Here is a 15430-nt window from a genome sequence, read left to right as displayed (position 1 = left end):
ACAGCAGCAGACAGAACTAGCCACACAGCAGACAGACAGAACTAGCCACACAGCAGACAGACAGAACTAGCCACACAGCAGACAGACAGAACTAGCCACACAGCAGCAGACAGACAGAACTAGCCACACAGCAGACAGACAGAACTAGCCACACAGCAGACAGACAGAACTAGCCACACAGCAGCAGACAGAACTAGCCACACAGCAGCAGACAGAACTAGCCACACAGCAGCAGACAGACAGAACTAGCCACACAGCAGCAGACAGACAGAACTAGCCACACAGCAGCAGACAGACAGAACTAGCCACACAGCAGACAGACAGAACTAGCCACACAGCAGACAGACAGAACTAGCCACACAGCAGTGTTGTGTTATTGCTGCTACAACCTGAGGACAGTTAATCATTCTGATTGTTTCAAACTGTTTTGTTGAATAGTCCACATCACAGCAATCGTACAGCCACGTGACGTGTGTGTGTGTGTGTGTGTGTGTGTGTTTATAGAGTGTGTGGGCAGTCCCACAGCCCAAAGGCCTACAGCTGTCACCACAGACGCAGAGGACGCAGTTCGAATCCTGGCAGAGAAACGCAGACAAGCCCGGGAACAGAGGGAGAGAGAGGAGGAACAGAGGGAGAGAGAGGAGGAACAGAGGCAGGTGAAGGAGAAGAGAAGGAGGGAGGAAGACGAGAGACGAGAGGTGGAGGAGAGACAGCAGAAACAGGTCAGATAAATGGGAACACTAATGGAGTCGATGAAGGGGAATAGTTTTTATAGAATGAGAATGGACATTTAGTGGCCTCCCTTTTCTCTCTCTCTCTCTCTCTCTCCCTCTTTCTCTCTCTCTCCCTCTCCCCCACCCTCCCTCTCTCTCCCTCTCTCTCCCCCACCCTCTACCTCTCTCTCCTCTCCCCCACCCTCCCCCTCTCTCCCCCTCTCTCCCCCACCCTCCCTCTCTCTCCTCTCTCTCTCCCCCACCCTCTCCCTCCCCCTCTCTCTCTCTCCCCCACCCTCCCTCCCTCCCCCTCTGTCTCTCTCTCTCCACCCTCCTCTCTCTCTCCCCCTCTGTCTCTCTCTCTCTCCCCCCACCCTCCCTCTCTCTCCCCCTCTGTCTCTCTCTCTCTCTCCCCCCACCCTCCCTCTCTCTCTCCCCCTCTGTCTCTCTCTCTCTCCCCACCCTCCCTCTCTCTCCCCCTCTCTGTCTCTCCTCCCCCACCCTCCCTCTCTCTCTCTCTCCCCCACCCTCCCTCTCTCTCCCCCCTCTGTCCCCCACTCTCTCTCCCCCCCCCTCCCTCTCTCTCTCCCCCCCTCTGTCTCTCTCTCTCCCCCCACCCTCCCTCTCTCTCCCCCCCTCTCTCTCTCTCTCTCTCCCCTCTCTCCCCCCCCCTCCCTCTCCCTCTCTCTCCCCCTCTCTCCTCTCCCTCTCTCCCCTCCCCTCTCTCCCCCACCCACCCTCTCCCTCTCCCTCTCCCCCTCTTCCCTCTCTCCTCTCTCCCACCCCCTCCTCCCCCCCTCTCTCTCTTATCTCTTATCTCCCCACCCTCCCTCCCCTCTCTCTCCCCCCTCTGTCCCTCTCTCTCTCTCCCCACCCTCCCTCTCTCTCTCTTCCCCACCCTCCTCTCCCCCCTCTCTCTCCCTCTCTCCCCCCCCTCTCCCTCTCCCTCTCTCTCCCCTTCCCCTCCCCTCTCCCTCCTCTCTCCCTCCCAGGGTCCCCTCTTATCCTCTCTCTCTCTCTTTCCCCCCTCTCCTCCCCCTCTCTCTCTCTCTGTGTGTTCCCAGAGAGGGAGGAGTCTCTTATCTCTGGAGAGGAAGAAGGTAATCTCCTATCCTCAGGGTTCACTCTATCTCTTATCTTACAATACACTCCTATCCTCAGGGTTCTCTCTCTTATCTTCTCCCCACCCTCCTATCCTCAGGGTTCTCTCTTATCTCTTATCTTACAATACACTCCCCCCAGGGTTCTCTCCCTTATCTCTTCTCTTACCCCATACCTCCCTATCCCTCAATACAATCCTATCTCCCCTCTCTTATCTTACAATCCCTATCCTCAGGGTTCTCTCTCTCTTATCTTACAATCCCTCAGGGTTCTCTTATCTCTTATCTTACAATACCCCCTCCCAGGGTTCTCTCTTATCTCTTATCCCCTCTATGTCTTCTCTCTTATCTCCTTACCCTCTATCCTCCCCTTATCTCTTATCTTACAATACAATCCTATCCTCAGGGTTCTCTTATCTCTTATCTTACAATACACCCCTCAGGGTTCTCTCTTATCCCCCTCTCTGTTCTCTCTCTCTGTCTTACAATTCTCAGATCCTCAGGGTTCTCTCTTATCTCTTATCTTACAATATGAGGCAGAGCGAGTGAGGATGGAGAGAGAGAAACACTTTGAGAAAGAGGAGGCTGAACGAATGGAGAGGAAGAAGGTAATACACTCCTATCCTCAGGGTTCACTCTTATCTCTTATCTTACAATACACTCCTATCCTCAGGGTTCTCTCTTATCTCTTATCTTACAATACACTCCTATCCTCAGGGTTCTCTCTTATCTCTTATCTTACAATACACTCCTATCCTCAGGGTTCTCTCTTCTCTCATATCTTACAATACACTCCATGTGCTCTGAATAGAAGTTAGGTTATGTCCTGTGTGTAATGTTCTCTCCTATCATGTCCTAGCGTCTGGAGGACATTATGAAGAGGACTCGTCACTCTGACCTCGTGGAGAAGGTCAGCTCACAGGAAATAGAACAGGAAACACTACTACTAAATGACTGGATCACATGACTGATAGGGCCTCTGCTTTACAATGAGTCACATGACTGATAGGGCCTCTGCTTTACAATGAGTCACATGACTGATAGGGCCTCTGCTTTACAATGAGTCACATGACTGATAGGGCCTCTGCTTTACAATGAGTCACATGACTGATAGGGCCTCTGCTTTACAATGAGTCACATGACTGATAGGGCCTCTGCTTTACAATGAGTCACATGACTGATAGGGCCTCTGCTTTACAATGAGTCACATGACTGATAGGGCCTCTGCTTTACAATGAGTCAATGAGTCACATGACTGATAGGGCCTCTGCTTTACAATGAGTCACATGACTGATAGGGCCTCTGCTTTACAATGAGTCACATGACTGATAGGGCCTCTGCTTTACAATGAGTCACATGACTGATAGGGCCTCTGCTTTACAATGAGTCACATGACCTCTCTCTCTCTGTCTCTCTGTCTCTCTGTGTCTCTCTCTGTCTCCCTCTCTCTCTGTGTCTCTCTCTGTCTCTCTCTGTGTGTCTCTCTCTCTCTCCGTCTCCCTCTCTCTGTGTCTCTCTCTCTGTCTCTCTCTCTCTCTCTCTCTGTGTGTCTCTCTCTCTCTCTCTCTCCGTCTCTCTCTGTCTCCCTCTCTCTGTGTCTCTCTCTCTGTGTCTCTCTCTCTGTGTCTCTCTCTCTGTGTCTCTCTCTCTCTGTCTCTCTCTCTCTGTCTCCCTCTCTCGGTGTCTCTCTGTGTCTCTCTCTCTCTCGCTGTCTATCTGTCTGTCTGTCTGTCTGTCTCTCTCTCTGTCTCTCTCCAGAAAGCCACACCTCGCAAGAATGGAGCTGACCCAGGTAACAGTGGTCAGTCTCTCTCTACCTCTCTGTCAGTGGTCAGTCTCTCTCTACCTCTCTGTCCTCCCAGTGGTCAGTCTCTCTCTACCTCTCTGTCCTCCCAGTGGTCAGTCTCCCTCTACCTCTCTGTCCTCCCAGTGGTCAGTCTCCCTCTACCTCTCTGTCCTCCCAGTGGTCAGTCTCCCTCTACCTCTCTGTCCTCCCAGTGGTCAGTCTCTCTCTACCTCTCTGTCCTCCCAGTGGTCAGTCTCTCTCTACCTCTCTGTCCTCCCAGTGGTCAGTCTCTCTCTACCTCTCTGTCCTCCCAGTGGTCAGTCTCTCTCTACCTCTCTGTCCTCCCAGTGGTCAGTCTCTCTCTACCTCTCTGTCCTCCCAGTGGTCAGTCTCTCTGTCCTCCCAGTGGTCAGTCTCCCTCTACCTCTCTGTCCTCCCAGTGGTCAGTCTCCCTCTACCTCTCTGTGCTCCCAGTGGTCAGTCTCTCTCTACCTCTCTGTCCTCCCAGTGGTCAGTCTCCCTCTACCTCTCTGTCCTCCCAGTAGTCAGTCTCTCTGTCCTCCCAGTGGTCAGTCTCTCTCTACCTCTCTGTCCTCCCAGTGGTCAGTATCTCTCTACCTCTCTGTCCTCCCAGTGGTCAGTCTCTCTCTACCTCTCTGTCCTCCCAGTGGTCAGTCTCTCTCTACCTCTCTGTCTTCCCAGTGGTCAGTCTCTCTCTACCGCTCTGTCCTCCCAGTGGTCAGTCTCTCTCTACCTTTCTGTCCTCCCAATGGTCAGTCTCTCTCTACCTCTCTGTCCTCCCAGTGGTCAGTCTCTCTCTACCTCTCTGTCCTCCCAGTGGTCAGTCTCCCTCTACCTCTCTGTCTTCCCAGTGGTCAGTCTCTCTCTACCTCTCTGTCCTCCCAGTGGTCAGTCTCTCTCTACCTCTCTGTCCTCCCAGTGCTCAGTCTCTCTCTACCTCTCTGTCCTCCCAGTGGTCAGTCTCTCTCTACCTCTCTGTCCTCCCAGTGGTCAGTCTCTCTCTACCTCTCTGTCCTCCCAGTGGTCAGTCTCCCTCTACCTCTCTGTCCTCCCAGTGGTCAGTCTCTCTCTACCGCTCTGTCCTCCCAGTTGGTCAGTCTCTCTCTACCTCTCTGTCCTCCCAGTGGTCAGTCTCTCTCTACCGCTCTGTCCTCCCAGTTGGTCAGTCTCTCTCTACCTCTCTGTCCTCCCAGTGGTCAGTCTCTCTCTACCTCTCTGTCCTCCCAGTCGTCCTGTGTCCAGTATTTGCAGTTGAAGTCGAAAGTTTTACATACACTTATGTTGGAGTCATTAAAACTCGTTTTTCAAACACTCCACAAATGTCTTGTTAACAAACTAGAGTTTTGGCAAGTCGGTTAGGACATCTACTTTGTGTATGACACAAGTCATATTTCCAACAATTGTTTACAGACAGATTATTTCACTTATAATTCACTGTGTCACAATTCCAGGGGGTCAGAAGTTTACATACACTAAGTTGACTGTGCCTTTAAACAGCTTGGAAAATTCCAGAAAATGATGTCATGGCTTTAGAAGCTTCTGATAGGCTAATTGACATCATTTGAGTCAATTGGAGGTGTACCTGTAGATGTATTTCAAGGCCTGCCTTCAAACTCAATGCCTCTTTGCTTGATATCATGGGAAAATCAAAAGAAATCAGCCAAGACCTCAGAAAAATAATTGTAGACCTCCACAAGTCTGGTTCATCCTTGGGAGCAATTTCCAAACACCTGAAGGGACCACATTCATCTGTACAAACAATAGTATGCAAGTATAAACACCATGGGACCAACAGCCGTCATACTGCTCAGGATGGAGATGCATTCTGTCTCCTAGAGATGAACGTACTTTGGTGCGAGAAGTGCAAATCAAACCCAGAACAACAGCAAAGGACCTTGTGAAGATGCTGGAGGAAACAGGTACAAAAGTATCTATATCCACAGTAAAACGAGTCCTATATTGACATAACCTGAAAGGCCACTCAGCAAGGAAGAAGCCACTGCTCCAAAACTGCCATAAAAAAGCCAGACTACAGTTTGAAACTGCACATGGGGACAAAGAATGTACTTTTTGGAGAAATATCCTCTGGTCTGATGAAACAAACATAGAACTTTTTGGCCATAATGACCATCGTTATGTTTGGAGGAAAAAGGGGGAGGCTTGCAAGCCGAAGAACACCATCCCAACCGTGAAGCATGGGGGTGGCAGCATCATGTAGTGGGGGTGCTTTGCTACAGGAGGGACTGGTGCACTTCACAAAATAGATGGCGTCATCAGGAGGGGAAACGATGTGGATATATTGAAGTAACATCTCAAGACATCAGTCAGGAAGTTAAAGCTTGGTCGCAAATGGATCTTCCAAATGGACATTGACCCCAAGCATACTTCCAAAGTTGTGGAAAAATGGCTTAAGGACAACAAAGTCAAGGTATTGGAGTGTCCATCACTAAGCCCTGACCTCCATCCCATAGAAAATGTGTGGTCAGAACTGAAAAAGTGTGTGTGAGCAAAGAGGCCTACAAACCTGACTCAGTTACACCAGCTCTCTCAGGAGGAACGGGCCAAAATTCACCCAACGTATTGTGGAAAGCTTGTGGAAGACTATCCAGAACGTTTGACCCAAGTTAAACAATTTAAAGGCAATGCTACCAAATACTAGTTGAGTGTATGCAAACTTCTGACCCACTGGCAATGTGATGAAAGAAATCAAATCTGAAATAAATAATTCTCTCTACTATTATTCTGACATTTCACATTTCTTAAAATAAAGTGGTGATACTAACTGACCTAAGACAGGGACTTTTTACTAGGATTAAATGTCAGGAATTGTGAAAAACTGAGTTTAAATGTATTTGGCTAAGGTGTATGTAAACTTCCGACGTCAACTGTGCACACAACTGTATGCTATTTGTATAGGACACCCCTTCAACATTGTGGATTCTATTTCAGCCACATCCGTTGCTGACTGGTGTATAAAATCGAGCACCCAGCTATGCAATCTCCATAGACAAACATTGTCAGTAGAATGGTCCTTACCGAAGAGCTCAGTGACTTTCAACGTGGCACCGTCATAGGATGCCTCTTTTCCAACAAGTCAGTTTGTTAAATTTCTACCCTGCTAGAGTTTCCCTCAGAACCCGGTCAACAGTGAGATCTGATCTCAGATCTGCCGAGTGCTGAAACATGTAGCGCGTAGACATCGTCTGTCCTTCGGTTACAACCCTCACTACCGAGTTACAAACTGCCTCTGGAAGCAACGTCAACACAATAACACAATAATTTGTCAGGAGCTTCATGAAATGGGTTTCCATGGCTGAGCAGCCACACACAAGCATAAGATCACCAAAATGCCAAGCATCAGCTGGAGTGGTGTAAAGCTCGCCGCCATTGTACTCTGGAGCTGTGGAAACGTGTTCTCTGGAGTGATGAATCACACTTCACCATCTGGCAGTCCGATGGATGAATCTGGGTTTGGTGGATGCCAGAAGAACACTACCTGCCTGAATGCATGGTGCCAACTGTAAAGTTTGGTGGAGGAGGAGTAATGGTCTGGGGCTGTTTTTCATGGTTCGGGCGCCTTAGTTCCAGTGAAGAGAATTCTTAACGCTACAGTATACAATGACATTCTAGACGATTCTGTGCTTCCAACTTTGTGGCAACAGTTTGGGGAAGGCCCTTTCCTGTTTCAACATGATAATGCCACCATGCACAAAGCGAGGTCCATACAGAAATGGTTTGTTGAGATCGGTGTGGAAGAACTTGACTGGCCTGCACAGAGCCCTGACCTCAACCCCATAGAACACCTTTGGGATTAATTGGAACGACGACTGTGAGCCTGAAGGTCTAATCGCCAAACATCAGTGCCCAACCTCACTAATGCTCTTGTGACTGAATGGAAGCAAGTCCCCACAGCAATGTTCCTACATTTTGAGGAAAGCCTTCCCAGAAGAGTGGAGGCTGTTATAGCAGCAATGTTCCAACATCTAGTGGAAAGCCTTCCCAGAAGAGTGGAGGCTGTTATAGCAGCAATGTTCCAACATCTAGTGGAAAGCCTTCCCAGAAGAGTGGAGGCTGTTATAGCAGCAATGTTCCAACATCTAGTGGAAATCCTTCCCAGAAGAGTGGAGGCTGTTATAGCAGCAAAGGGGGGACCAACTCCATATTAATGACCATGATTTTGGAATGAGATGTTGGATACGAAGTATATATATATTTATTCTCATATTCACTGCTTTTTATTTATGATTATCCCAGTGTGTTCTTGAGGTGTGTGTTTGTGATTTTGGAATGAGATGTTGTGATTGGTTGCCGTTCAAGGTGTGTGTATATATTTATTCTTCATATTCGTCTGTGATTTTATTTATGATTATTGTCGTTCAGGTGTGTCTGTGATTGAGGTGTGCGTCTGTGATTGGTTGTCGTTCAAGGTGTGTGTGTCTGTGATTGGTTGTCGTTCAAGGTGTGTGTCTGTGATTGGTTGCCGTTCAAGGGGTGTGTGTTGGTGATTGGTTGTCGTTCAAGGTGTGTGTGTCGGTGATTGGTTGTCGTTCAAGGTGTGTGTGTCGGTGATTGGTTGTCGTTCAAGGTGTGTGTGTTGGTGATTGGTTGTCGTTCAAGGTGTGTGTGTTGGTGATTGGTTGTCGTTCAAGGTGTGTGTGTTGGTGATTGGTTGTCGTTCAAGGTGTGTGTGTTGGTGATTGGTTGTCGTTCAAGGTGTGTGTGTTGGTGATTGGTTGTCGTTCAAGGTGTGTGTGTCGGTGATTGGTTGTCGTTCAAGGTGTGTGTGTCGGTGATTGGTTGTCGTTCAAGGTGTGTGTGTTGGTGATTGGTTGTCGTTCAAGGTGTGTGTGTTGGTGATTGGTTGTCGTTCAAGGTGTGTGTCTGATTGGTTCTGTGTTTTCTCCAGCGTCTGTTCCCTCAGTGAGTGTGTCAGGGTCAGGGACCGAGCACAGTGACAGCAACGGTCATGGAGCCCCCAACCTTGACCCCAGCTCTAACCCCAGCACAGCACTGCTGCCCCCTGCTGACGAGAGGTAGGACAGCAGGGAGAGAAACAGTCAAAATCAAACTGTACATTAAAGCAACAATTACATTTTCTGAATGCTGTTGAGAAAGTACATTGCTCTCTCCTCCCTCTCTCTGCCCCCTCCCTCTCTCTCTCCCTCCCTCTCTCTGCACCCTCCCTCTCTCTGCTCCCTCCCTCTCTCTCCTCCCTCCCTCTCTCTGCCCCCTCCCTCTCTCTCCCCCTCCCTCTCTCTGCCCCCCCTCTCTCTCCCCCTCCCTCTCTCTGCCCCCTCCCTCTCTCTGCCCCCTCCCTCTCTCTGCCCCCTCCCTCTCTCTGCCCCCCCCTCTCTCTCCTCCCTCCCTCTCTGCCTGCCCTCCCTCTCTCTCCCCTCCCTCTCTCCCCCCTCCCTCTCTCTGCCCCCTCCCTCTCTCTCTCTCCCTCTCTCTCTCTCTCTCCTCCCTCTCTCTCCCTCCCTCTCTCTGCCCCTCCCTCTCTCTCCTCCCTCCCTCTCTCTGCTCCCTCCCTCTCTCTGCCCCCCCCTCTCTCTGCCCCCTCCCTCTCTCTGCCCCCCCCCTCTCTCTGCCCCCTCCCTCTCTCTGCCTCCCCTGCTCTCCCTCCCTCTCTCTCTCCCCTCCCTCTCTCTGCCCCCTCTCTCTCTCCCTCCCTCTCTCTCTCCCTCCCTCTCTCTCTGCCCCCTCCCTCTCTCTGCCCCCTCCCTCTCTCTCCCCCTCTCTCTGCCCCCTCCCTCTCTCTCTCCCTCCCTCTCTCTGCCCCCTCCCTCTCTCTGCCCCCTCCCTCTCTCTGCCCCTCCCTCTCTCTCCTCCCTCCCTCTCCTGCTCCCTCTCTCCCCTCCCTCTCTCTGCCCCTCCCTCCTCTCTCCCTCTCCTCTCCTCCTCTGCTCCCTCTCTCTCCCCTCCCTCTCTCTCCCTCCCCTCTCTCTCCTCCCTCCCTCTCTCTGCCCCTCCCTCTCTCTGCTCCCTCTCTCTGTTCCCTCCCTCTCTCTGCCCTCCCCTCTCTCTGCCCCCTCCCTCTCTCTGTTCCCCCTCTCTCTCTCCTCCCTCTCTCTGCCCCTCCCTCTCTCTGCTCCCTCCCTCTCTCTCCCCCCTCTCTCTCCTCCCTCCTCCTCTCCTCCCTCCCTCTCTGCTCCCTCCCTCCTCTCTGCCCTCCCTCTCTCTGCCCCTCCCTCTCTCTGCCCCTCCCTCTCTCTCTCCTCCCTCTCTCTGCTCCCTCCCTCTCTCTGCTCCCTCCCTCTCTCTGCCCCCTCCCTCTCTCTGCCCCCTCCCTCTCTCTGCTCCTCCCTCCCTCTCTCTGCTCCCTCCCTCCTCTCTCTCCCCCTCCTCTCTCTCTGCCCCTCCCTCTCTCTGCTCCCTCCCTCTCTCTGCCCCCTCCCTCTCTCTGCTCCCTCCCTCTCTCTGCCCCCTCCCTCTCTCTGCTCCCTCCCTCTCTCTGCCCCCTCCCTCTCTCTGCTCCCTCCCTCTCTCTCCTCCCTCCCTCTCTCTGCCCCCTCCCTCTCTCTCCTCCCTCTCCCTCTCTCTGCCCCCTCCCTCTCTCTGCTCCCTCCCTCTCTCTCTCCCTCCTCTCTCCTCTCTCTGCCCCTCCCTCTCTCTCCCCCTCTCCTCTCTCTCTGCCCCCTCCCTCTCTCTGCCCCTCCCTCTCTCTGCTCCCTCCCCCTCTCCCTCCCTCTCTCTGCCCCTCCCTCTCTCTGTTCCCTCCCTCTGCTCCCTCCCTCTCTCTGCCCCCTCCCTCTCTCTGCCCCTCCCTCTCTCTGCCCCCTCCCTCTCTCCCTCCCTCTCTCTCCCCCTCCCTCTCTCTCCTCCCTCCCTCTCTCTGCCCCTCTCTCTCCTCTCCCCCTCTCTGCTCCCCTCCCTCCCTCTCTGCTCCCTCCCTCTCTCTCCCCCTCCCTCTCTCTGCTCCCTCCCTCTCTCTGCTCCCTCCCTCTCTCTGCTCCCCTCCCTCTCTCTGCCCCTCCCTCTCTCTCCTCCCTCCCCTCTCTCCCTCTCCCCTCCCTCTCTCTCTGCCCCCTCCCTCTCCTGCCCCCTCCCTCTGCTCCCTCCCTCTCTCTGCCCCCTCCCTCTCTCTCTCCCTCCCTCTCTCTGCCCCCCTCCCTCTCCCTCCCTCTCTCTGCTCCCTCCTCTCTCTGCTCCCTCCCTCTCTCTGCCCCTCCCTCTCTCTGCCCCCTCCCTCTCTCTCCCTCCCTCCCTCTCTCTCCTCCCTCCCTCTCTCTCCTCCCTCCCTCCTCCCTCCCTCTCTGCCCCTCCCTCTCTCTGCCCCCTCCCTCTCTCTTCCCTCACTCTCTCTCTCTCTGCCCCCTCCCTCTCTCTGCTCCCTCCCTCTCTCTGCCCCCTCCTCTCTCTGCTCCCTCCCTCTCTCTGCTCCTCCCTCTCCCCTCCTCTCTCTGCCCCCTCCCTCTCTCTGCTCCCTCCCTCTCTCTCCTCCCCTCTCTCTGCCCCTCCCTCTCTCTCCCCCTCCCTCTCTCTCCCTCCTCTCTCTCTCCCTCCCTCTCTCTGCTCCCTCCCTCTCTCTCCCCCCTCCTCTCTCCTCTCCCCTCTCTCTGCTCCCTCCCTCTCTCTGCTCCCTCCCTCTCTCTCCCCCCCTCTCTCTGCCCCCTCCCTCTCTCTCCCTCCCTCCCCCTCTCTCTCTCTCCCTCTCTCCCCTCTCCCCTCCCCTCCCTCTCTCTGCCCCTCCCTCTCTCTCTCCCTCCCTCTCTCTGCCTCCCTCCCTCTCCTGCCCCCTCCCTCTCTCTGCCCCCTCCCTCTCTCTGCCCCCTCCCTCTCTCTGCCCCCTCCCTCTCTCTGCTCCCTCCCTCTCTCTGCCCCCTCCCTCTCTCTCTCTCCCTCCCTCTCTCTGCTCCCTCCCTCTCTCTGCCCCTCCCTCTCTCTGCCCCCTCCCTCTCTCTGCCCCCTCCCTCTCTCTCCTCCCTCCCTCTCTCTGCCCCCTCCCTCCCTCTCTGCCCCCTCCCCTCCCTCCTCTCTCCTCCCTCCCTCTCTCTGCCCCCTCCCTCTCTCCCTCCCTCCCTCTCTCTGCCCTCCTCCCTCCCTCTCTCCCCCTCCCTCTCTCTGCCCCCTCCTCCCTCTCTGCCCCCTCCCTCTCTCTGCTCCCTCCCTCTCTCTGCCCCTCCCTCTCTCTCCCTCCCTCTCTCTCCCCCCCTCTCTCTCTGCTCCCTCCCTCTCTCTGCCCCTCCCTCTCTCTCTCCCTCCCTCCTGCTCCCCTCTCCTCTCCTCCCTCTCTCTGCCCCCCTCCCCTCTCCCTCTCTCTCCTCCCTCCCTCTCTCCCCTCCCTCCTCTCTGCCCCCTCCCTCTCTCTGCCCCCTCCTCTCTCCCTCTCTCTCCCTCCCTCTCTCCCCTCCCTCCCTCTGCCTCCCTCCCTCTCTCTCCCCCTCCCTCTCTCTGCTCCCTCCCTCTCTCTGCCCCCTCTCTCTGCCCTCCCCCCTCTCTCTGCTCCCCTCCTCTCTCTGCCCCTCCCTCTCTCTCCCCTCCCTCTCTCTGCCCCCCCCCTCTCTCTCCCTCCTCTCCTCTCTCTCTCCTCCCTCCCTCTCTCTCTCCCTCTCCTCTCTCTGCTCCCTCCCTCCCTCTCTCTCCCCTCCCTCTCTCTCTTCCTCCCTCTCTCTCCCCCTCCCTCTCTCTCTCCCTCCCTCTCTCCCTCCCTCTCTCTGCCCCCTCTCTCTGCCCCTCCCTCTCTCTCCCTCCCTCTCTCTGCCCCCTCCCTCTCTCTCCCTCCCCTCTCTCTGCCTCCCTCCCTCTCTCTGCATCCCTCCCTCTCTCTCCTCCCTCCCTCTCTCTGCCCCTCCCTCCCTCTCTGCCCCCTCCCTCTCTCTGCTCCCTCCCTCTCTCTGCCCCCTCCCTCTCTCTCTCCCTCCCTCCCTCTGCCCCCTCCCTCCCTCTCTCTCCCCTCCCTCCCTCTCTCCTCCCTCCCTCTGCTCCCTCCCTCCCTCTCTCCTCCTCCCTCCCTCTCTCTGCCCCCTCCCTCTCTCTCTCTGCCCTCCTCTGCCTCCCTCTCTCCCCCTCCCTCTCTCTGCCCCCCTCTCTCTGCCCCTCCCTCTCTCTGCCCCCTCCCTCTCTCTGCCCCCTCCCTCTCTCCCCCTCCCTCTCTCTGCCCCCTCCCTCTCTCTCTCCCCCCTCTCTCTCTCTCCCCTCCTCTCTCTCCCTCCCTCTCTCTGCCCCTCCCTCTCTCTGCCCCTCCCCTCTCTCTCTTCCCTCCTCTCTCTCTCTCCTCCTCTCTCTCTCTCCCCCTCTCTCTCCTCCCTCCCTCTCTCTCCTCCCTCCCCTCTCTCTCCCTCCCTCCCTCTCTCCCTCCCTCCCTCTCTCTCCTCCCTCCCTCTCTCCCTCCCTCCCTCTGCCCTCTCTGCTCCCTCCCTCTCTCTGCTCCCTCCCTCTCTCTCCCCCTCCCTCTCTCTGCCCCCTCCCTCTCTGCTCCCCCCTCTCTCTGCTCCCTCCCTCTGCTCCCTCCTCTCTCTGCTCCCCCTCCCTCTCTCTCCCCCTCCCTCTCTCTGCCCCTCCCTCTCTCTCCTCCCTCCCTCTCTCTGCTCCCTCCTCTCTCTGCCCCCTCCTCTCTCTGCTCCCCCCTCCCTCTCTCTGCCCCCTCCCTCTCTCTGCCCTCTCCCTCTCTCTCCCCCTCCTCTCTCCCCCCTCCCTCTCTCTCCCTCCCTCTCTCTCCCCCTCCCTCCTCTCTCTCCCTCCTCCCTCTCTCTGCCCCCTCCTCCCTCTCTCTCCCTCCTCTCTCTCTTCCCCTCACTCTCTCTCTTCCCTCCCTCTCTCTCTCTCCTCCCTCCTCTCTCTGCCCCCTCCCTCTCTCTCTCCCTCCCTCTCTCTGCCCCCTCCCTCTCTCTCTCCTCCCCCTCCCCTCCCTCTCTCTCTCCCTCCCCCCCTCTCTCTGCCCCCTCCCTCCCTCTCTCTGCCCCCTCCCTCCCTCTCTCTGCTCCCCTCCTCTCTCTCCCCTCCCCTCTCTCCTCCCTCCCTCTCTCTGCCCCTCCCTCTCTCTGCCCCCTCCCTCTCTCTGCTCCCTCCCTCTCTCCCTCCCTCTCTCTGCCCTCCCTCTCTCTCCTCCCTCCCTCTCTCTGCCCCCTCCCTCTCTCTCCTCCCTCCCTCTCTCTGCTCCCTCCCTCTCTCTCCTCCCTCCCTCTCTCTGCCTCCCTCCCTCTCTCTGCCCCCTCCCTCTCTCTCTGCCCCCTCCCTCTCTCTGCTCCCTCCCTCTCTCTGCCCCCTCCCTCTCTCTGCTCCCTCCCTCTCTCTGCCCCCTCCCTCTCTGCCCCCTCCCTCTCTCTGCCCCTCCCTCTCTCTGCCCCCTCCCTCTCTCTGCCCCCTCCCTCCCTCTCTCTGCCCCCTCCCTCTCTCTTCCCTCACTCTCTCTCTCCCCTCCCTCTCTCTCCTCCCTCCCTCTCTCTCCTCCCTCCCTCTCTCTTCCCCCTCCCTCTCTCTCCTCCCTCCCTCTCTCTGCTCCCTCCCTCTCTCTCGCCCTCCCCCCCTCTCTCTGAGAGAACAGGTTGTTTGAAGAGGTGATAGTTCTCCCTGCAGACTCCAGACTTCCTCCTCCTGGTGAAGAAGAGGAGCAGCTCCCTATCATTGCGTTCCAGGAGAACGGTATCGTCATGCCTCTGATTGGAGGAGTGGTCGACACCCCGATACAACACACAGCAGGTCATTCGTCCTGATCTCCCTCTGCCTTCCAGACTTCCCCCCAGTGTGTTTATATCAGATTTACATTGAACCTTCATTTAATTAGTATTTAACTTCTATTTAAAATGGGTATTTTATCTTTATTTAACCAGGCAAGTCAGTTGAGAACTAATTATTATTTTCAATGACGGCCTAGGAACAGTGGGTTAACTGCCTTGTTCAGAGGCAGAACGACAGATTTGTACCTTGTCAGCTCAGGGATTCAATCTAGCAACCTTCCGGTTACATGTCCAACGCTCTAAACCACTAGGCTACCTGCGTCCTCTAACCACTAGGTTACCTGCCTCCTCTAACCACTAGGCTGCCTGCCTCCTCTAACCACTAGACTACCTGCCCCCTAACCACTCTACCTGCCTCCCTCCACTCTACCTGCCTCCTCTCCACTCTACCTGCCTCCTCTAACCACTAGGCTACCTGCCTCCCTCCACTAGGCCCTGCCTCCTCTCCACTCTACCTGCCTCCTCTAACCACTAGGCTACCTGCCCCCTCCACTCTTACCTCCTCCTCCCTCCACTAGGCTGCCTGCCTCCCTCCACTCTACCTCCTCCCTCCCACTAGGCTACCTGCCTCCTCTAACCACTCTCCTGCCTCCTCCCACTCTACCTGCTCCTCTCCCTCTACCTGCCTCCCTCCCTCTCTCTGCCCCTCCACTCTACCTGCCCCCTCCACTAGGCTACCTCCCCTCCCACTAGGCTACCTGCCTCCTCTCCCTCTACCTGCCTCCCTCCACTCTACCTGCCTCCCTAACCACTGGATACCTGCCTCTCTCTAACCACTCCCTGCTCCCATTATGGAGGTATCAGCCTCCTCTCCCACTAGATACCCCTCCTCTAACCACTAGGATACCAGCCTCCTCTAACCACTAGGATACCTGCCTCCCTCTAACCACTAGGATACCTGCTGCCCATTATGGAGGTATCAGCCTCCTCCTCCCTCCACTAGGATACCTGCTGCCTCCCTCAGCCTCCTCTCCTACCTCCCTCCTCTGCCCCTCCACTAGGCTACCTGCTGCCCATTATGGAGGTATCAGCCTCCTCTAACCACTAGGATACCTGCTGCCCGTTATGGAGGTATCAGCCTCCTCTAACCACTAGCATACCTGCCTCCTCTAACCCCTAGGATACCTGCCTCCT

The 15430-nt window shown here is 55.8% G+C and overlaps 1 protein-coding gene across 1 annotated transcript; it reads left to right on the top strand.

The window, feature by feature from the left end:
• Positions 1 to 2350: 2350 nt before the first annotated feature.
• On the top strand, positions 2351 to 14289 carry LOC135574654 (ensconsin-like). Its single transcript, XM_065026126.1, has 5 exons — positions 2351 to 2421; positions 2673 to 2723; positions 3572 to 3605; positions 8527 to 8653; positions 14104 to 14289. Exons 1-5 carry the CDS (start codon positions 2365 to 2367, stop codon positions 14270 to 14272), a joined length of 438 nt encoding a protein of 145 aa, XP_064882198.1. The 5' UTR covers positions 2351 to 2364; the 3' UTR covers positions 14273 to 14289.
• Positions 14290 to 15430: the final 1141 nt, after the last annotated feature.

Source organism: Oncorhynchus nerka, linkage group LG13, assembly GCF_034236695.1.
Source record: "Oncorhynchus nerka isolate Pitt River linkage group LG13, Oner_Uvic_2.0, whole genome shotgun sequence".
Taxonomy (NCBI): Eukaryota; Metazoa; Chordata; class Actinopteri; order Salmoniformes; family Salmonidae; genus Oncorhynchus; species Oncorhynchus nerka.
The sequence above is the reverse complement of the archived record's forward strand: the minus strand, read 5'-3'. Positions and strand labels throughout refer to the sequence as shown.

What these genes read in the sequence shown, in the direction of transcription:
- LOC135574654 (XM_065026126.1), top strand. Translation starts at nt 2,365, where the DNA reads ATGGAGAGAGAGAAACACTTTGAGAAAGAGGAGGCTGAACGAATGGAG. An exon ending in ACTCTGACCTCGTGGAGAAG is followed by an intron (nt 2,724 to 3,571) that starts GTCAGCTCACAG and finishes GTCTCTCTCCAG; the next exon opens with AAAGCCACACCTCGCAAGAA. An exon ending in CAAGAATGGAGCTGACCCAG is followed by an intron (nt 3,606 to 8,526) that starts GTAACAGTGGTC and finishes TGTTTTCTCCAG; the next exon opens with CGTCTGTTCCCTCAGTGAGT.